Genomic DNA, 20,871 nt, shown 5'->3' with positions numbered 1-20,871 from the left:
CACTTGCTGTAATCTTGTGTGAAAATGATGAAAACCCTGTTATCAATGCTAGCCTTGAGAAGAGTGAAGTTAAGGCTTCAGCATGGCAAGTCTATAAGAAATAGTGCTATCACAGCGTCTTAATTATTATCAGTGTTTGCAACTGCATAACTGACGATGAACATGGCTATGACATGAATTCTTTCATCATTTTCATGTTTCTGGAGTCTGCATCCTTTGTCAGATAGCATAGCTGCTGAGGACAAGTGACATTAAGGCATCTGTTACTTTCTTGAAGCCCAGTGTACTATACAAGTTAGTACAAGCTTCCAAAACTGTTGTGGCAATGTGACTGGAGCTGAAACCTCTCTTGTAACTGCCAGCCCAAACCTACAGACAGAAGAATTTACTGTGCCTTTTTCTTACCTAAATCTTTCCTCCTTTTAAGTTCATTGATGTTCACATTAATGCTTTTCATAGCAAAAAGGGCCTCTTGTAGAGCCTTGTGGTCAGGGTGAGAAGCAGGAGTTGAATTCAAGAGTTCACAGAGTAACAAGGGATACTTCATCACCCGTTGTACTGGTTTGATCATCAGGGATCCCATATCCATTAGATTTGGCTTCCCTCTATAATTTATACCAAGAAAAAGTCACATAAGGAGAAACTCCTTGAAGACCAAAAAAAAAAAAAATCTTATTATTTCTGTCTAGTCATTGAACCTGCTGCCTTTTATATCCTTCAGTTGAGCTTTCAACTACAGAAAATATCAAAACCAGAGCAATGCTTTGCACTGAGTCATAGAAGTGCGATCACCACTTAAGTCAAAAAATAAGATACATCTGTCAGGGAACATGGGCCGTTGTAAACGAAACCATCCTCTCGCCCCCTCAGTGAGAAATACACACCAGGTCTGAGTTTTCTGTATTTTCAGCAACTTGCCAGACTATTGCTTAGACATTACCTCTGAAACTGGCCCACTCAGTCTGAGGGGCGTGTATGGTACAAGTTGCACACCACAACACCCAAGAAGGGAGACGTAGGTGGAAGAGCAAATAACAGGAAGTTTGAGAAATGCATGTGACTGAAGCCATTACATCCTGCTCTGGGCCTTCAGCCTTAAAATTGCAACATCTCCATGTTGTGAGTAAACGGGATGCCCTTTCACTGCTGCATCCCTTCTCACAATACCTCTCAACCTGCCAGTGCAAGCTCTGCCATCCTTTACCTGCTATTTTTCTGAGCTGGCTTCCAGCAGGTGACATCGCGGGATGCCTGAGCCTCCACGGGGCTGGCACAGGGCACTACTGGTGCTGCCATGAAATGCCCCTGCCCCACAGACCCCCACCTTGAAACCATGAGTGAGCAGTTGGTGACAGCGTGAAGGACAGTAAAGCAGAGCAGGCTTTCCATCTGCATGCCCCAAAAAGGCTGTCTTGGAAGGAAAAAGGTTGTCTGACAGTAACTGTGCAAGAGGTAATGCCAGGGGAAGAAGGATTTCCGAATATGGGAAGAGGGAATATTACAGCATAGAAGTATAAAAAACAGGGAACATCCACTTGGTTTTGCAGGCTGACATCTATTGTTTTGTTCAGCAGAAAGAGTAAAAGAGAAAAAAAAGCTTTCTTTCCCACTTTTATATGTATAAAAAGTAAAACAGCCAGTCCTTACTGCTGACTAATTAACGAACAATTTGAATGCCTTTGAGAAGAGACATCTGCATATTTAAACCATCTCTCTTGCACAGGCATTATCTGTGAAAAGTTCTGCATGAAAAAAATTAACAGTAGATGCCTTTTAGAGCTTCTTGATGTCCCCAAACCTTCTCATCATTTCAATCCCCCTCATTTCCCCTCTATCCTACATTAAATATATAGAGCTATTTTGCCTTCTTTCAGCTTCTGGCAGCAATAAGGAGAAAAAAATCTTAAATTGTTATTGTTTTCTCTGAAAAGCCCCATGAATGCGAATCTATAAAAGCTGCCTCATGAATGGAAAAATCTTCAAGTGTCTTCTTTTTATACAGTTGCACTTTGGACAGCTGCCCAAGTGATAAACAGCCCTCTGTTTGCGTATCTGCATGACACAGTCTAGCAATATGGTTTGAGAGATAGTAGGTTTGTTATAAGATAATGACTCCCTGGGGCACGAAGTGCCACAAAGTTCGACTCGTCTAATTCTCCCCAGCAAGATTATCTGATGATCACCTCTCTCCCTGGATGAGCCCCGTTTCCAGTGCCCCTGTTAGTATGCACCCAGCAGCCAGGCAGGACGTGGCCTTGCCACACGGCTGAAACAGGCTTGTGACATCCATTGTGCAGAAAATTAAGTTGATAATTCATTTGCAATGCTGCTTCAGCCTCTCCCCCGTCTTATCGTGAATTTAGCGAGAACTCTGGGTTGTAAGTAGCTGCTCTAATCTCATCGCAAATTATCACCATAGCTCTGCAGTAAATGCAGCTGGCTTCACTGCGGCGAGCTTCGCAGCGTGCCCTGCCTCCCTCCTCACAACAAAGCAAACACAAACACAGAAAGACTGCCAGCGCTTTAAAAAATACATGGTGGCGAGCTACGCAAAGAGAGGTGATTCAGGATTTAGTTTCACATGCTCTCAGTGTCTCGCAGGTAGGTCCAGTGGTGAACGTGATAACCAGTATGGTCACAGGGCTGAGGACAGTGTCGTGTTTGGCTTGGCAGTTCTGAATTTGTGTGCGTGCATCACGGGCCGCAGCGTGTCTTAAAGACTTGGGCTTTATAATTTACTGTGTGAGAGCTAATCTTAGTACAAAACATGCAGGGTAAATAATGCACTCTACTGTAGGGCTTTCACGCAAACCCAAGGAATTCACTGAGGCTGCACAGTTGTTAATCCAAGCAGAATTCAGCCCATCTAGTTGATAGCAAAGGGCAGCATTGTCTGTTATGTATGTAATTGTTTTCTTGATCATGCTTGAATGAAAAGCAATCTGAGAGATGGTTTGGGGTGAGTTACACCATGCTTTCCAGTTCACCATTAAGCAGATTTTCAGGTGCAGTCCTGCCCAAGGGCTGCTGTGACTCCACAACTTCTACACTGAATCGCAGGAAGTGGCATTTCTGAGTGCCCTGCCCTTCAGAGGCAAACAGAAATGCCACCACGCCATGCGAGGTAGCCAGCATCACTCCTTGTGAGGCTTTACAAGAGCCAGTTTCAACTCAGCCAGTGGGTTGTAAGCTATGGTCCACTAGAAATTGTTCAAAGTAGAAAACTGGACGTTAATTTCTGATGAAGTTATTAGAGCAACCAGTCTTGTGTTATTTCAACATGCGTTGCTCTCTCACATGAGCTTATTGTTACTCTCTGGGTATGTTGTGTTCCTCTTAAGAACCCCGCTCCTTTTGAGAAAGGATTACAGAACATCCTTCATCAAAACCAAATGGAGCAAAACTATTTCAAATCATAGAATAAATCTTGAAAACCCCAATTTAGGATTTCAATACGCAAATCCTTCAAAGTCTATTTTACACTGACTTTACTTGTGATGTCTGACTGACTGTCAAATTCTCTGACGTTACAGGTGTTCCTCTCCTACCTGTATAAAGCGTGCCCGCTCCTCTTTTCTCCCTTAACATTTTGGTCTAGGTTGCAATCATTTTCTTTAGTTTGGCTAACCCCTCCTCTGACCTCTCCCTGCAGGTAACTTCAGGAGTTGTTGCATTTCAATGATCCTGGCCTGCTGGATGTCCAAAACTGCAGAAGTGATAAATTCTACCTTAAGCTTTTCAAAGATGTCACGTCAAGCATAGAAGTCCCATAACCACGAGGTTTCAGAGGCTGGGTGAGTGCTCTGGCAAAGTGTTACCATTGGCTTGTTCTTTTTTGATAACCCTCCAGCCACTGCCAGGGGGAAGCTCTAGAGAAAGACAGATTTCTTATATATTTAGGGCTACCAAAGGTGCTGTCACCTTAGGAATAGCTTTACTTGTGAGCCTAGTGTGTGTTGAGCAGGTCCACAGGGGCCTAATGCAGAATGATTTAAGGGTGTCTGGATTTTCATGTTTGACATTAAGTTGTTGACAAGCACTCTTGAGGACCTCGGAGCTCTCTAAGACATTTATTAGACAACAAGGTGGTAATAAAGGGCTCTGAATGAGTTGGCAACCAAATTAAGTAGCTTCATCAACCACAAGTTTTGAAAAATAGTACAAAGCTGGTGCAGTAGTAATTAGAAAACCAGACAGGCTTAGAGAAATTAAAACTGAGAGTCTTTATCACACATGTCCTGCGGAAATCTATACATTATACGGAAACAGGTTTGTTTTCTTAAAATTTCTACATGTACAGTTTTAAGCATAAGATAAATAAAAGGTATTTTCAAGATTATTTTACATTAAAAAAAAGATACAGTACTTACTCTTCCTCGTACATCTTTCTGCAAAAGAAAAGAAACCAAAACATATATTAGCTTCCTCTTAAAAGGATTTATACAGATCACGGGCCAGATTCTCAGATACACTTCAGTGACACAGAGCAGCTGTAACTGGCCAGTTAACTTAGGTTTATGGCTGCTGTGTGTCAGCAGAACTGCACAAAACAGCCAGAGGGTACCAATGAATCTGGCCCTATATCTTTTTGAAAGGACAGCCCCAAATGAAAAAGGATTGTCAGAAACCTGACTTTAGCTGTAAAGCCCAGTCATCTTCTAAAACCGTTACAGAAGGAAGTTTGGGTCACTGTGCTAGTAACAGTAACTATCATCAAGTCCTTAAGACAAAAAGCAAAATTAAGCATGTTATTCTCACACTTTAAATACATCCCTGTCTACTTTCTTTAAGTAAAAACGTATTTCTAAATGCAAAAGAATATATTTCAGCCTTTTAGGATAGAGAATCAATGACATTATTCTATTTTTTGGGAGGCTACATATCAATCGAAACCTCTTGAGAGTAGAAAAATGTCAATATATATCCTGAAAGCAGCAGGGACATACGACTGTAGTTTGGAAATATGCAAACATGCACATAGAATAGTTTCCTTCTGGTACGACTGAACTTCAAGAAGTTCACCCCAGTGCAAGGGAACCAAAATGTCGCTTCATCTCTGCATTAAGCTTTTCTGCTATTGAGCGCTGCCATCACATCATCAGCCACTGCTTTCTGCCTGCCTGCACTCCTATCTCCTCGCCCACCAGTGGCTAACCGAGCATCTGGAAGCTGCCGCTTTCATCGCTTCTGCACCATCAGCTCTTTGAGTGCTCGTGACGTCCCTCTGCCCCCGTAATAGTTGACCAAACTACTTCAGACTGAAAGCAGAGCAGGTAGTTGCCAGCATCCTTTCATTTTTACCAGCTGCATGCATTTCTTTGGCTAAGCTAGCAAACAACATCCCCGTTTTGCATAATCGCTGCTTAAACATGGAATTCTACAGAATTTGGATTTGCACATGTCTCCAAGGCAGACACCTACATTTTGGGATGGAATTTCTCCTCTGCAGTCAACAGGAGGAGCAGGAATCTAAGCATGGCTAATTAAATCTGATTTGTCTGTACAGATGTGCAGAGAGCCACTTTCAAATTACTCCTGATACAGAAGTCGTTTTTTGCATGGCAGATATTACTCAGCTGAGGAACAGAAGCCTCTAGTTTGACTTTTTAAATGTTTTAAAATGTAACAACATTCTTCCCAAGGAAAAAAAAATATTTAAGAAGTAAACATTTTTCAAAAATAGCAGTCACCGCCCCCCATGTATCTTATGTCTCACATCAGAAAACAGTCTGCAACTTATTTGGTAAAAATGCTGCATAGTTTTCTTCCTAGGACAAGTGCTCTCTAATAAGAAGTAAGAAGGTTTAGGTGACCACAGCTCCACGTCTGAGCATGCGCTTTCAGGTCTTCGTGTTTGAATTGGCAGCAGTCCCTAGCCACTGGGAGAAAAGCACAACGTAGTATACTTGCAGTTGTGTTTTTTTCATTGGTTCCTGTTTAAAGGCTACTCAGGAAAGAACAAGACAAAACAAGGCTTCATTGTGAGGAAGGTGTTGTCACTTCCTGCTACCAAAGGCTACAGCGGTTCAGCATAAAATATCCTTTCTCTTCACAAATCCCAGCTGTGATGATGGAACAGGAGCTTCTCTTACTGCCTCTGGAATTCAAGTGGCAACTTCCACCCCAGCATCTACATGGACACTATCTTTTATCTTTATTTCCTTCCATATCCTCTTGCCTCAGCAGTAGGGATGAGTGAATGACAGTAACAACTTCTCTTGATTAGCCGGAAAAGAATATTGTAGGAGTCAGCAAATAAAACACCCCCTTAGGGGATGTTACCTGGCCGTCCGTTAGCCTGAAAGCCTGAGTTTATATGAAAATCTATTTCTTTCAGCTTCCAGGGTGGTTAAAGCCTCAGTACCCTGCACATATACTTTGCTGTCTATTTAATAACTGGACATGTTGCACAAAGTAAGCCTCATTTTCAGTATAAACTGTCTTCAAAGGAAACATTTCTCTTTTAATTTTGATAATGGTTTCTTCTGCCACTATTTCCAGATTTCTCTCCAGGATACTTCCCATCTCCTAAGTCTTAAAGCATCTCTGCCGACTGATCATTAGCTGGGGTATAGCTGAAATATCTGTTGCTGATGTACACGCCATTAATTATTTGTGATAGCTTTACATCTCTCCTGGAAGCATGCAGCACGGGCCTTTTCTGGAGCTGGAGAGAGACCTGAGAGACCTATGATCTGAAGGACCATGGTATGCTCCCTCGTGACAGCTCTCTGCAAGATTTTTGAGAAAATGAGGGAGCTTGCGGGTGGGAAAAGAAGCGCTGCCCATGGAGAAAGTGAGCTGCTTCTCGTGACAGGGTGCAGGAGGAAGCCACATGGAAGGAAAGAGAGAGGCATTTATTGTGTTTCACCCCGAGGTCTCAAAACATTTCCCTGAGGGGCTGGTGCTGCACGAAGCAAATTCCACTGGTGGGCTGACCTGACAGCTTGCTTCAGCACTGACCACTATCAAATTTCCCCATCACGAGGCTCCAGATCCCTGGGGCCTTACAGCAGGGGCCCAGAAACACCTGAGTGTGTGAACAGCTCTAGCGCACGCTGCTTTAACTCGAGCAATAGAAGTGCTGAAAATGGGGGCAGTATGTTTCCTAGGAGCAGGGCAAGGTGTTCCCAGCAGCCCATTATATGATGCAGCATTTCTTCTGCCAGTATGGGGCACTGAAGCTAAGGGAAGAGAAACCTTTCTTGTGCTATTTTTGGCCATCCTAGAGAGAAAGAAATCTAATCATGGCCCCTGGCTTGTCATCTTTTCATGAAAGCAGCATAAGCCAGAGCTCCCAGCAAGCCTCATAAAACTCTGGATTTACAGGGGACCTTTCATCTACATCCATTTAAAATGTTCCCTGCCAGGCAACTGACTATGGACGGAAATCATCATTTGAAAAGATCTTACTTTAAGGACTGTACACAGTGTCTTAAATGCTGCTTTAGTTCTTCATCCTTTTCATAGGATTCCAGCATGGTGTGTGCATCATCGTGGCGATAGCAGTAGATTTTATATGTGTCTTCTAGTGGGCCTTTAATCTGCAAGAACACTTCCCCTGTTAAAGAGAAAAACAAAGCGTGTCAAGCCAGACAACGGCATCTCAGAAGGAGTTTTATTATTCCACCACATTAGCCGTGAGCTAAAAAGGCTGGCTTCCACTTTACTTCCCTTAGAAACGATCTTGTGTGTTTATGTGCATTATTTATTACATGTATTTCTCAGCTGCTCATCTTTGTCAGAGCCGGGCACCATTATATCAGTGTTAATGCACAAAAATTCCCCCTGGAAAAGGGATGAAACCTCTACACCTGCACCCCTTCATACACAACCCCCTGATTCACAGCCCCACCTCAACACCCCTTCAGTGAAAACCAAACAGGAGAGCTTCGCTGTTCAGGGGAGAGCATTTTGGGGTGTGGGCCAGCAGGAGGAGTGCATGTAACCATGTTAATTTTCCCTTTGACTTTTTTTTTTCAACTGAATATGAACTTAAATGGGTTATAACGGGAATAATGACTCCATCTCCCATTAGCCATTTCACGTTTATCTGTTTTGCAGCATCCTGAAATGGCAGTTGTTATGGCCTAGAGTAGAGATTTTTCTTTACATGACACAGGAACAACCTCCACCCCTCCCCTAATGAAATAAAACCACTGTGGATTGCAGACATTTCTATATAGCCCTTAGGTTTATATACAACTGAAAGGGGAAAACATTTACATTTCCAGTCCTCTACGACACCATTTTGCCCCCCCAAACAGTTGGGAATTTTAGAGGCACTGAAGTAGTCCTGCACTCATTTCCCATTTAATTCTGGTGCGTAATTCTCTCAGCCTAAAGCCCCCCTGCCCGTTTCCGTGTACCTAAGAAATATTATCTGAATGGAGAAGGCACGCTTCGTCTTTTCTGCTGAGATATTCATTTGGCTCCTACACTTCTGTAGCAGCACCCTGATCAGCATCCTTGGCAATACACATTATAAACAACAGTGATGGTGAACACTACTGTCTGGGGCATTTACGGAGAAGCACCATCTACATGGCAACCAGTCCGATGTTTTATAAACATTCCTGTTGAGTTATAGCGATGATTATTAAAGTTAAAAGCCGAACACCGTGTTAATTGGGAGCTCTCCGTTCATTCACAGCGAGCACAAAGCTGTCAGGCATCCTGCATGTTTCATCCTGACCGGAGTGGGCTGTTTCATAATACATTGCATTGAACTGCTCTGTCGTAAAGTGAAAAATGATTCAGTTACCACAGTAACACAGCTCTGGGTTTTTTCCCCTAGCAGTGAAGGTTAACTGGGCTGTCTAATGCATGTTGGTTTCAAGGTGCGAACAAGGGAACAACAATGACTGAGTTAAGACCACAGAAGTTCATTTTAGTTACTGTAAGGCCACCGTCAGAAAAGCAGCAGCATCCTCTACTTGGATCTTCTTCAGGTGCTGTCATCCCTATTTTCTCTGTCTCGTGTTAAATGCTGATGCTGATGGCTGGCAAGACACATTGCCTCCTGACATTCCCGTGAACTCTCTACACCGGCCTTTACTAGCCGGCAGTGTGAGGGGAAACCTTAACAAGCTCTCTCCTGATTCTGCACCCTCGGTGCCTGCTTTACAGAGATGCTGAGCTCTCACACTTTTCACTAACTTTAAGCAGAGCTCCAAGTGCTTAGCACAGCCTGTAATAATGCTAAGCTCTCAAGAGAGGTCATGTTTTCTGTAGCAAAAATGCAAACTAGAGACTTACAGTTCCCTTCAGCATATATTAGAGCCTGGAAATGATCATTCTGTCTTCCAAAACAGAAATGACCAAGATCTGTTCATTGACGTACTGCGCCATAATGACAGGTATTTTCGTTGATGCTAAATGATGAGAAAAAAAATGATGTGCTGATTTCATGGAAGGGATCTTTTAAAAGCAGCTAAGGTTCCTAAGCTTAAAGCTCTTCTTGGTTTTGAGTTGTATGGATTGAATCAGTTGATCTTTGAGCGTATCACTGTGGGAGCTTCCTTTAGGGGCCAAAAATACATTATTTGGGCACAGGTTTGAAAATACTGAGTCTTTTGTGCATTCTGACAGATCCAAATCTGTCATCAAAAGACATAAATATAAGCAACTGCATTGTTTTAGTTCCAAACCAGGGAAACAGCAGTTCTCTTCAACCTCACTGTGACTGGGTTGCCTTCCAAAGGAGGATGTTTTGATGGAGGATCTTTAAATACCATAAACATGATAGAACATAATGGGTGTGCTAAAGAGATTCTCATCCTGTTTTTTCCACAGACTGGCTTTAACAACTTTTACACTGATTATGAGGATCCTCAAGACACAATTATCATCTGTTCTGCTTCTAAAGGATGGCAAACTTACTGACTTATTGCTTATAGTGATGCAATTACCCTCCCTGCTTTTCTCTCAGCCTTTGGAAGAAGTGCTTTCATCTTACATTCCATCTTTTTCCCTGCCATAATTAAGTCAACCCTCTGATCCAAAATCCCATGTATTTTCACGTTTCTTTGTCTGATTCTGGAGAAGTACACCCTAAGAGATGGATGAAATTGTTTGTCTTTACTTCTGGATATGGCAGAGAACTAAACGGATGATTCTCCTTGCTGTGAGAAAGCCACTTCCTGCTAGAATAGAACATTGCTTATTAAGGCTATGACTCATCATGATGCACTTTTATTGAAATCCTGCCAAACAACACAGTCTCATCAAACTACGTTAAGCTGTTGCCTTGGCAAACCAGATTGAGACATACTAGGATTAATACTTTTCCCAAGCCTCGTATGCTTTAATACCACGTTTCCCAGTCAAATGTCAACCAACAAGTTTTTACCCCATTAGTTGCGAGAAGATGGGTTCTTTCTGTAACACATTACCTGTGGTGTGTGGTCAGTTTAGGGAAAAGAGAACCTCTGAATCATAGCTGAAAGTTTTTTTAAGCTAAACTGGCTGACTTTGCACTGAAACTAATTAAGATTTCTCACCTGATCCCGTAAGCTGGATCACCTACTGCCTCTGCACTGAATAAGCAGTTACAGAAGAGCTGATGAATGGAAACTTCTTGTTTTTTTCCAGCTGTGCCAGAAGGTCAAGTGAATAGATCACAGCCATAACAGTTGTGACCTGAGCTGCAGGACACATGATTGCTGTGATATATCCAAGGACAATCCATTTGCTAAAAATACTTGTGATCCCTACAAGCATTCCTACACAGATTCCCACAAGCTCTGTATCAATTACAGCTTTCTTTCTTTCACTGACCATGTCCCTGTTAATTGCACTTAATCACCTCTTACGTGAATTATATTGCCAGTAAATATGCTTACAATGTGTGGGGTTTTTTATGTATTTATTATTCCAATCAATTTTAATGCTTTTCTCAAGTGGTACCAGTATGAGCATGCAATACAAGAGTTGGTCTGAGCATGAGCAGTTAGGTAGGTAACACTAAGCTAGATGAAAATTAAGTTATCAATATATAGCATAACTCAGTGTTGTGGTATTTACTCATTCTAAACTCACTCTCTCCAGCCTTTCTTCCCGTCAACATCTGGAAGGATGGAATGAGGGCACCATGACCAGGCCTGTTACGAGCCCAGCAGAGCCACTGGACAGGTTTCACATTTTCTTTTGCCTGCATTACCGTGGACAGCTTGTAGCAAGTTAGCCTCTGGGAGCAGTACTAGTTAGGTCTGATGAGGGTAGAGGACAGGAGAGTGTTATGTTTATTCTTTCACGTGGCTTTGTAGAACTCAAGAGGACAGTAAACATACCGATTACTTGCATGGGTGGTTCCACATCTGTCGTGGCTTCTTCCAACAGTGACAGCAGTTTGGCTGATATTTGATGGACCGATTCAATGTTGCTAAACAAGCCATCCACGTCAAAGTGAACAATCTAATGGAATACAAATATTAAGCAGCTACTAAGGAAGGATAAAGAAGGACATTGTATTTTACAGACCTTCTCTTGCTAAGCCCTGTGTGTTCGACACTCCAGGAAGCATCGCTTCTGTAAAACCTCATATAAACATCCTCCTTGTGACTTCAAGGATACATATACAGTTTTCAGATTAGTATAATTGGGTTGACGCAGTTAACAAAGGGCATTTTATCAAGTGTTTTTAACCTTATTTTGAACTATTCGTTCCTAATCTGAAAGTGTTTACCTAGGAAGGAAATAAACATTATCATCTGAATAGAGGAAAAATCTTTAGCAGCCTTTAAAATGTTTGTTTATTTTCCCATTGAGAAAAAGAATAGTTGACAGTGGTTTTGATTCCCTGATTTCTAGTTGCTAGCAGAGGCTGCTACATAAACCGGGACCTTGATGCTTTGGTGCTAGCTGTCAGGTACAAAGACTTCCAAGTGGTGGCACCATTTTAATTTAGTGGTCCTATATATCTGAAGAGTGAAATCAAGATCGTATCATTTCCACTAGAACAAACACATTTACAGTTCTGGGTATTCATATAATCAAAAATTATTCAGATAACCAAAAATGCTTTCTACAGAGTCTGGGAGCACACCACTGACTTCAGTGAACTGGTTCAGATTACATCAGCAAAATATTTGGCTCCATATTCCTATTCCTTTTAGAATAACTACAGAATTTTAGATTTTTTTTTTTTTTTAATGAAACATAAAGAATTTTCAGGGCACATACTTTCATATAGCAGTTATATACACCCTCACACACCAGGGCAAGAGTTAATATTCAGGAACAATTAGAGATAGGGTTGGTAGTATGCTAACACTGAGAACAAAGGCAAGACTGACTTTGACATCCATATTGACGCTCTCTGAATGTCTCTCCATTAGAAATGGAATTGCTTACTTACACAGCAGCTCACCAGATGCTGGGAGGATCAAATTGAGTGCTATTGTAACAGAATCAGCAATATACTCTCAGTACTAACATAGTTAATTTTTTTTATAATTGTTAGGGGATAAAGCATTTTTTATCCATTTGGAAATATGAAACAGATTCATTGCTAGGTCAATTTTCTAAATGTTATCCCTCTCTAAATGCATTACAAACTTTCAAATATGGTAGTTTATCCGAGAAGTAGCCTTAAAACCATATAACATTCTTGAAAGCCTTTCAAAAATGCAGAGGTTATTAAATTAAGACAGTTATAATTTCTAAATTACTTTTCCTGTATACATCTATCACAGGACTTCTGACCTCCGTTGAAGTGCAATGCCTGCATTGCCTTTGGAACTCTGCTGTGCACGTGGCAATACGCTGACAAGGGACAGAATCGAAATGTATGTTTCCAGTTGGCTAGCAAGAGGAATACAGCATGCTTGTTAAAAATCTCCGTGAGTTTGAGCAGAGAGTGCTCTTGCTGGGTGTTGGCCAGGCCGAGGAGGGAGCCGAGTGGAGACCACTTGTAAGCAGACGAATGATTGGGAGGAGGAAGTCAAGAACGCCAAGGAGTTACACCAGCTGATGGCAGCTCTTCCAAAAATGGGTTGGAACAAACTCTGACAGTTTTTGGAAACAAAGAGATGGTCCTGCAGGTGCTTAAGCAGCACAAGTTTCAGTTGGCCACACAGTTTCCCAAAGAAGCAGCGTCAGCACTGTTTAAAGACACTTTGGTCCCTGCACCTGTATTATGTGACCAATTTTGTAAGGACCCATACGTACAAAACACAGGGTTAAGGTCTGTTTAAAACTACTTCTATGATATATTAGCAGTGCATATCATTTGTGCAGCCTCTGTGAATGCTATGTTGCAGGTCCTACGAATTTAAATCTTTCTCTGGACAAGCTCTTCTATTCCCAGCTTGAGACTGCACAATTTTTCTAAAAATTGAAATATTGTTGAGGAAAAGGTGCTCTTTGAAGTCTCAGCTGAAAAGGAAAATGGGTACTAGTGGCCTAATAAGATCTTTTTGCCTGAAAGATAGTTTATGAGCCTTCCTGCTTAAATTTAGCTTTTCTGCATAGAATGCAAATTTCTAAAGTGCTTGCTGGGCTGTCATGCATGGTGTTTCTCCACCACAGCTGTCAGAAAGGCTGGCTGAAGTCATTTTTAAGACAGAATTTAACCTTGATGGGAAGGTTCAAGCCATTCCAGGCTGTTACCATGGAAAATACTTGTTGTTGTTGTCTTTTACTGCTTTCAGAGGTGCCAGTAAAGGTCTGCCAGGGCATGTACCAGGGGTTATGTGCACAGCAGTACGGAGAGGTGGAAGCTGCCGTCCCAGCCCAAGCCTGGGAGCAGGGATATAGCATTTAAGCTGCCCTCTGGGCAAGCACCCTGATTCAGGCTTTATGCACATGCAGTGCCAAGTGCCAGAAGTGTATCTGACTTCCCACTCTGCTCACTGGAGTCCTGGCACGTCCCCTTTCAGAAAGCCAGCTCTGGAGCTGCTCCTGGCACTGTGCCACTCTTCAGGCTGACATTTGTGCTTGCCTTGAGATGATCTGCAAACAGACCGTGGGTGAATTTGGACCTTGACGTCACCCCCCCCCCATCCTCCGCCCCCGGTGCTTACCTGCTTGTTTCTCAGAGGCTGAATCACTTCCTTGATGCAGAGATCCAGGTCGCTGATATAGTCCCTCTCTGTCTGCATGAGCTCGGTGATGATTTTTACTCTCTTGGCCATCATACGTCTGGTAGCTTCCTCATCCTCCTGGGGCAAAGCGGCCGGGGATGAGGACCCTGACTGCGGGGCCATTTTTTCTGTTTCAAAGAGCACGGGGGGAGATTAGTGAGCAGCATGGTCTTTTCATTGCCCTTGTCATGCTTCCTCTGCTGGCTTGCACACCAAGGCCCCAAATGCCCCAGGGACTTCTCCCACTGCTCTTCTTCCCCACTGACCACAGTCCCGTGTCATCCTGGGCACACCAAAATCCAAGTATGGCTGATGCCCTTCTACTCCTCTGAAAACATGGTCTCAGCCTGAAGTCTAATAAGATTTGGGGAAGGAAAAGGCTCTGATTTTACCATACGTTTCACTGGAACAGCCTTTGTTCTGTACGATCTAAAGCTGTGCTCTGCTCATGGGAGGCTGAGGGCTGTAGGTGCTGGAAGATGGACTTTCAAATGAAGACAATGTTCCTAAGGATGATGATGAAACACAGAATTCTGTTTTTAAAAAGTTCTTTGAAGGAGGCAAAGGAATTATACAGGGGAATATGGGAAAACCTTTAATGATCAGTAACAGACATTTCTTGGGCCAGCAGAAATCACTGGGATCAGGAGATTCTTTCCTATTTTTCCAAATTTAAGACCAGACCATCCAATTATTTCTAAATACATGGAAATCCAAGGGAATCTTCTACAGCCAGGTTTAGTTATGTATGCTACAGGATGTGCACCCAACCTGCTCATACGTAGCAATGGTCTTCCTTCTGCTGGTTCATAAAGCAACCTGCAGACATTGGTGGCAGCTGTACAAAGGACACGGAATTTTAGCTGGGTCTGTATTTTTCATTAGGAAAAACACAAGTGGAAGATTTCAGAGGGTATTCTGATGTTTTTCTGCTAGCCACAAGATGGTGCAGAGTACCAGCAAAGGCAGACGTGTCATTACTGCACTCATCTCCGCATTATCCAGGTCGTGCCTTGACAGCATGGGATTTTCTCACTCAGCAGCAGAGGACAGGGATTTCTGCTGAGGATCAGACTGTTATGCCTTGATGTCAGCTCCTCGTAGGAAGCGTACTGTCTAACGAGGCAACAGCGAGCTGCATCTGATGCTTTGCTGGCTGATAACCAGCACTGAATATATTGCAGTTGTTTGAACTGATTGTCAAGGGCGAGGTCATGAGCGCTCGAGTGAGCACCAGGGTCCAGCTCACCTGTACAACACAGCTCAAGGCTGTAGAAGATAACCTGGAGCCGGACTTGTGAGGAAACCAAGCAACTTTCTGGGGAGAGGACTTTGAGCTGACTTCCACTGAGAGATGTAAAATCCTACAAATGCAATGTGTCGTCATCCTCAAGCCTTTCTACAGCCACACTGACCACTGATATTAGGGAAGAACAGTTTTATTATTAATCCTTCTCCTGTCAGACCTTCTAGTCAGACTGATGTGACCACAGTTATTGTTTCAAAAAGCTGCTTTTGGGACTGCACCTCTGCCTCCATACTGATAGTTCTGCACAGAAAGGACAAAGAACCAGAACAAAGCTGGGGTGGGCTGTTTCTCCAGATATTTTTTTTTTTCCTATCTAGATGTACTTCCTTTCTCTAAAGCAACTCCTCCTTTTACCTTTGAGTTTTTAGATTTAAGTCTCTGTATAACACAGGCATAAACATTTTGTCCTCGTGTTTGTACACAGACAATGAAATGGAAACAAGAGCAGGATGTTTCCGCTCTCTAAGGCTGAGGCTATCGGAAGAATTTTAAGCTGAATTCTGCCCCAGCAAACCTATGCACAGGAGTTCACCTCACTTCAGCGAGGAGGAGAGTGGAAGAAGCCCTAGTACCTCTTCATGGCTCCCTCTGAGCAATTTTCTGCTATGTCTGTGGAATAAGACCTCTGTGGCTTCTGCTTATGTATGTGCCTAAAATGGCAGGTACCTTTTCCTCTTTCAGGTATGTGACCACACATACACATTCGCAAGGAGCCACACGAAAATCCATTTCAGTTCCAGTTTTGCACCAAGCCAACATTCCTCTCGAAACTGGGCAGAATAGTTTGTGTGTGTGTGACTGTACGGGAGAGTTCAGGAACAGGCTTCCTGGAAGAGCTCACTTAGAGATGTCGTTTTGTCTTAGACACAGCACTATTACAGTATCAGATGGAATTTGAAGGTAAACACGAGATGCTCTGCAGAAGAACTTCCTAATCTTTTATACTGGTGGCAGGGGAAGGCATTATATGAACAAAATAAAGCCACTGTATCCCACCTCAGGCTTGAAGTCACGATCCCTAGAGAGGCTGTTCTTTCAGTTTATGTCATTAGATTGCCCTGATCAAATTTGATGCTTGAATTATGTCAGGGCTCATCTATTATCCTTATTGCATGATAGATAATAATGCCAGGAAATAAAAACTATTCTCAACAGGAAGAAATAACCACGAGAAATATCAGGTAGATGCTGTTTCCTTATAGAAAACATGTTTTTTAATAAATGTATCCTTTTGTTAAAAGTAATATAATTTTCCATTTTCACTCAATATGTTCACTTTTTCATTTTAGACATGTCTGTCTCTGTAGAATGCAAGAGCAAGATACTGAAGAGATGATTACAGCCCAAACCTGTGAATTTATGTTCAGCTGATTGCTTTTGACCAGTTTGAGAACATTAGAAGCCTGCTGGAATCCTTGTGGAGTAAGCAAAAGTTTAATGAATGCAGAAACAGAAAGTGCACATTTAAAATATAAGCAGACTTGTTTCTACCTGGTAATGTGTACCAGCCCTGGAACAGTTTGAGAGAGAGGATTAGCAAGAAGAGACATTGCTGAGGATTAATAATTACAGTAAGAATTTGGCTCATTTGTCTTTGGAGATGCCAGGTGTAGGAAAAAAAAAAAAAAGAGAGAGAGAAAGAAAGAGAAAAAAAAATGCCTCTCAAAGGTTTTATTAGACATGTATGTTTTAAGACCAGTTTAAGATCAGTTTACAACAATGTAATTGGTACTTTTAGTAGACATAAAAATGTAAAGTGGAATGTAGCATTTGCAACTGTTGCTTTGCAATGCCAGATATCTGCAGGAGTTGCCTTCCTGGAGGATTTTGCTGTGGTGAGGAAGGTGATGACTTTGGTTTTTCAGCTGAGTGACTAAAGTGCACAGCCCTAGTCACGCCAGAGGAGAAGCTCATTATGTGATGCCATGGACAAAGCAGCTCCGTGTGTAACAGAAGCAGTTTCCTGCAAGTGTGAAGTCTAAAAATATCCCCCAGATGGAGACATCCAGCAACGCTGCGAGAGCCTGCAATGGACAAGTGCAGCAGCTCTCTTCGAGGCCCATGGAAGGTGACTGGAGGAGCAGGCAAGGCAGGCTGACAAGATGGATGCACACAGATTTCCTGGGCTTTTTCCCTCTGTAGAGTGAGCAGCTCCCAGAGGTCTGCTCCATCCCTCGTTCCTCCCAAGTGAGATGCTCAGGTTGGATATTACGTTTCCCCCTGGGGCCAGGACCCAGGTTTCTCCACATCTAATGTGAAGTGAAGGTAGAAGTGAGGCACAGAAAATACCAAGAGGTACACAAATGTCAATGCATGGAGCGGGTAAGAGGCCTTTCCATCGCTGAAGCAGCTTTTGGAGGACTCCAAAGTATGTTCTGCTCCCACAGTGTGCAGAGGGGGGAATTTTGCCTGGCACAAGGAAGCAGCGAAGGCATAAGTTATCACGGTACAGCAAACAAATTACAACACTACTGTACTTTCACGTGTGAAACCTGAACCTCACACCACCTTAGATAAAATTATTCTTCTGTGAAAGCGAGCCCTCCGATAGCTTGTGCCCTCAGATAACCCAGAGATTGCACACAGGAATCTGCGCCAGCTTCTGTCAGCTGGATTCGCGAGGCAGTTTAGAAAACACAGAAGGATTGGGAGAGGGTTACAGAGAATGCCTTTCTGTTTGCCTCACACGCACACACGCAGCAGCATTGCTCTGGAGCAGGTCTGTTGCACACAGGCAAGAAGCCCCCGAGGTGACTGAAGATGGGGGGAGAACGCTGCAGGACCACAGTGACCCCACAGCTGGCTTCCTGGGCAACAGGTTTGCTCCTAAACCAGCATCAGAGACCTAGGTGCAATTAGGTCATTCCGCCTTTGATCACTTCATGTTCCGTAAGGTATAGAAAATATTTACATTCCATATGCAAGTTCTTTCTTCCATTCCTTGACAGCAGACTGCTTTAATTATATGTGTGCTGACAGGACTACAGAGGGATCCCATGTGACCGCAGTGGAAGGGAAGAAAGCTTATCATCAGGTGACAGAAGAATGCCCTTATTGTTAGCACCAATACTTACAAATAAACCTTTCCAGTGTGTCAGACGCCGATATAAATATACCGCTCCCCTGGCATCGAGCTCATATGTTAATAACATGAGAAGTGAGGAAGGGCTGCACCTGAACTGCTTCCCCTGGGGCACGTGCACCTCGAGATGGGTCATGGATTAGCTGTACGAATCGAGAGCCTTGTAACACACAACGCAAGGTATTCCTATTAATAAATGTCAGATAATACGCTCAGAAAGGGATCCACGAGCCTCCTCTTGTCTTCCCTCCCTTATCCCAGTTCCTAGTTAGGCTGTAGCAGCACCTCGGAGTCCTGAGCCATGCAGCAGGACTTCATTGTGCTAAGTGCTGTGCAAACATAGCAGCACAAAATGGATTCTGCTCTGAGAAGATGAGATCACTTCCCAGCCTGGCTGTCACTGCAGTGAGGTCAAGAAATAACTCCAGATTTATTACGGTGCAAGTTAACAGAATTAGATCCTCCAAGCTCAAATTTGCACATGAGAAAATAACGTATTTGTTAGATTGTGATTTTTCCATCTCGTGGCACCAGGGGTACATTTTCATCAAGCCACCTCCTGCACATCAGGAAATAATCCAGACTTCTACTCTGTGCTGTACTTCAGCCTCCCAGCTGCTCCAAAGATCAATACATTTTGCAACAAAATAGGATATCATCTGCATTGTAGCACACGGAAAGTTAATCAGTAAGTACAGGGCAAAGCAAATAAGGAACTGGGGAGGATCTTTACCACGGCCGGGAGATGCAGAGGCCAGGCAAATGTGTAGCCTGGGCGGGAAGAAGCTGCAAGCCAAGCAGGGAGGGGAGGTGGATGGGGCAGAGGAAGGCTGTGATGGAGTCCACCCTGCTCATGATGGAGAAGGGAAGGGATGAGTTTCCTCCTGCTGGGCTTCAGGGTACCAAGGGGGAGCAGCTTTCCAGGCATGTGTGCAGTTTTGCGGGTTTCTGCGTCATTTGTGGTGGTGGTTATTTCTCAGAGCTACAGCAGACACAGGCAAAATGCAAGATCTGGGGTTCAGATAGGAGGTCTGAGGCAGCACGCTGGGGATAGCTGAGTGATTTGCATCCGGGTGTCTAGTACAGGTATGGCACAGATATACCTGAAATTAAAGCATGTGCAAATCATTTGATAGCAGGGTTGAGCCGTTCCCATCCAGAGTTAGGAGGAAGTTAATGTGTAATAGATCTGTCACACAAGGAGCATTACCAAAGCACAGACTATCTCACTGAACACTGCAGACGTTGATCTCTGGCTCTTTCTGGAAACCCACCGTTTTCCATAGCTCATTTTTCACACCAAGCACAAGTTTGGCATCCACCAAAGAAAATTAAAAAAAAAATCCTAGTCTGTCCAAAACCTGACAGAGTGAACTACGTTTTAAATCCCTTTTTGGTTGATAGGTTCTATCCTCCCAATTCACCACCTCTCAGCCTGCCCTGATCTTGCAAACATTTATGTGCCAATAAGTACATCAAGCAACCTCCTCTGCTGAGATCGGTGCTGTCAGGATGGCAGCTCCAGGTTAATTCACAGATTGATCCCGACACTAATGCCATACACAGATATTGATATCATTACTTTTCCAGCTGCTACTGATGGATTTTCAGCTGTAGGAGAGACCAGCACCTACCAGCTAAAAAGCTACGATAATACTTTTGAAAACAGAGCTGCTAAATAGCATTTTGTGCCACTTATGGATAGTAGCGAGTTCCTGAGTCTGCCTGAAAGAACATATTTGCAGGAAAAAATCCTGCACTATTGAAAATAGTGAAGGTAGGGCAGGGCCCTGCACAGAAATACCACGGGAGCTGGATCTGAGCCTAAAATGGGGCTGGTGGCACTTGGCTGTCTCACGGGATGAGCTGAAGTAGGCACATGCAGGTTTGCCAAGCTCTTGGAGAATAAAATGGTTACTTTGCACTTTGCTTGCTTTTCAAAAGAAGGAAGACCGGGGAGGTGTTGCGTGTGCGTTCACACCAGATAAGGCATTCAATGGATGCGTCTCTGGGTAATAATCAACCACGAAAATGCTTGCTTGTGCTCTTAATGAATCCTTAATTGTAACGTGACAAAGCCTTGCAAAAGGTTTGTGCCTTTGATAATGCTATAGTTGTTCTCAGGCTTGCAGACCTACAGGGCAAGCCACCTTCATTGCCTTGGAGAACTGGGTGGTAGGCTCCCTTTCTCAGCCTTTTTAGAAAACAGCTGGGATTCTGTATAAAAGGGCAAAACTTAAGGGAAATCCAAAGGTGGAAAGTGAATTCTCAAGATTTTTATGTCAGACAGCTTGTTCACGTGATGTTTCTTTGCTTGTTTGTGTTTTCTGGGGGGCTCCATAGGCTTTTCTTTGGGGACCCATTTTTCTAGCTGCTGGAAATGGCTGGGGTGGGGG

General features: G+C 43.2%; 1 protein-coding gene across 1 annotated transcript in view; it reads right to left on the bottom strand.

Moving 5' to 3' along the window:
• Positions 1-20,871, bottom strand: part of ARHGEF38 (Rho guanine nucleotide exchange factor 38) — a 34,103-nt gene that overhangs the window by 11,020 nt on the left and 2,212 nt on the right. Inside the window, exons 2-6 of the mRNA XM_068681886.1 lie at positions 14,025-14,212; positions 11,292-11,415; positions 7,414-7,561; positions 4,371-4,388; positions 406-605 (exon numbers count right to left, since the gene is read on the bottom strand). Coding sequence (XP_068537987.1) covers positions 406-605; positions 4,371-4,388; positions 7,414-7,561; positions 11,292-11,415; positions 14,025-14,212 — 678 coding nt within the window. The remainder of the gene's footprint in view (positions 1-405; positions 606-4,370; positions 4,389-7,413; positions 7,562-11,291; positions 11,416-14,024; positions 14,213-20,871) is intronic.

Source organism: Anas acuta, chromosome 4, assembly GCF_963932015.1.
Source record: "Anas acuta chromosome 4, bAnaAcu1.1, whole genome shotgun sequence".
Classification (NCBI taxonomy): Eukaryota; Metazoa; Chordata; class Aves; order Anseriformes; family Anatidae; genus Anas; species Anas acuta.
The sequence above is the reverse complement of the archived record's forward strand: the minus strand, read 5'-3'. Positions and strand labels throughout refer to the sequence as shown.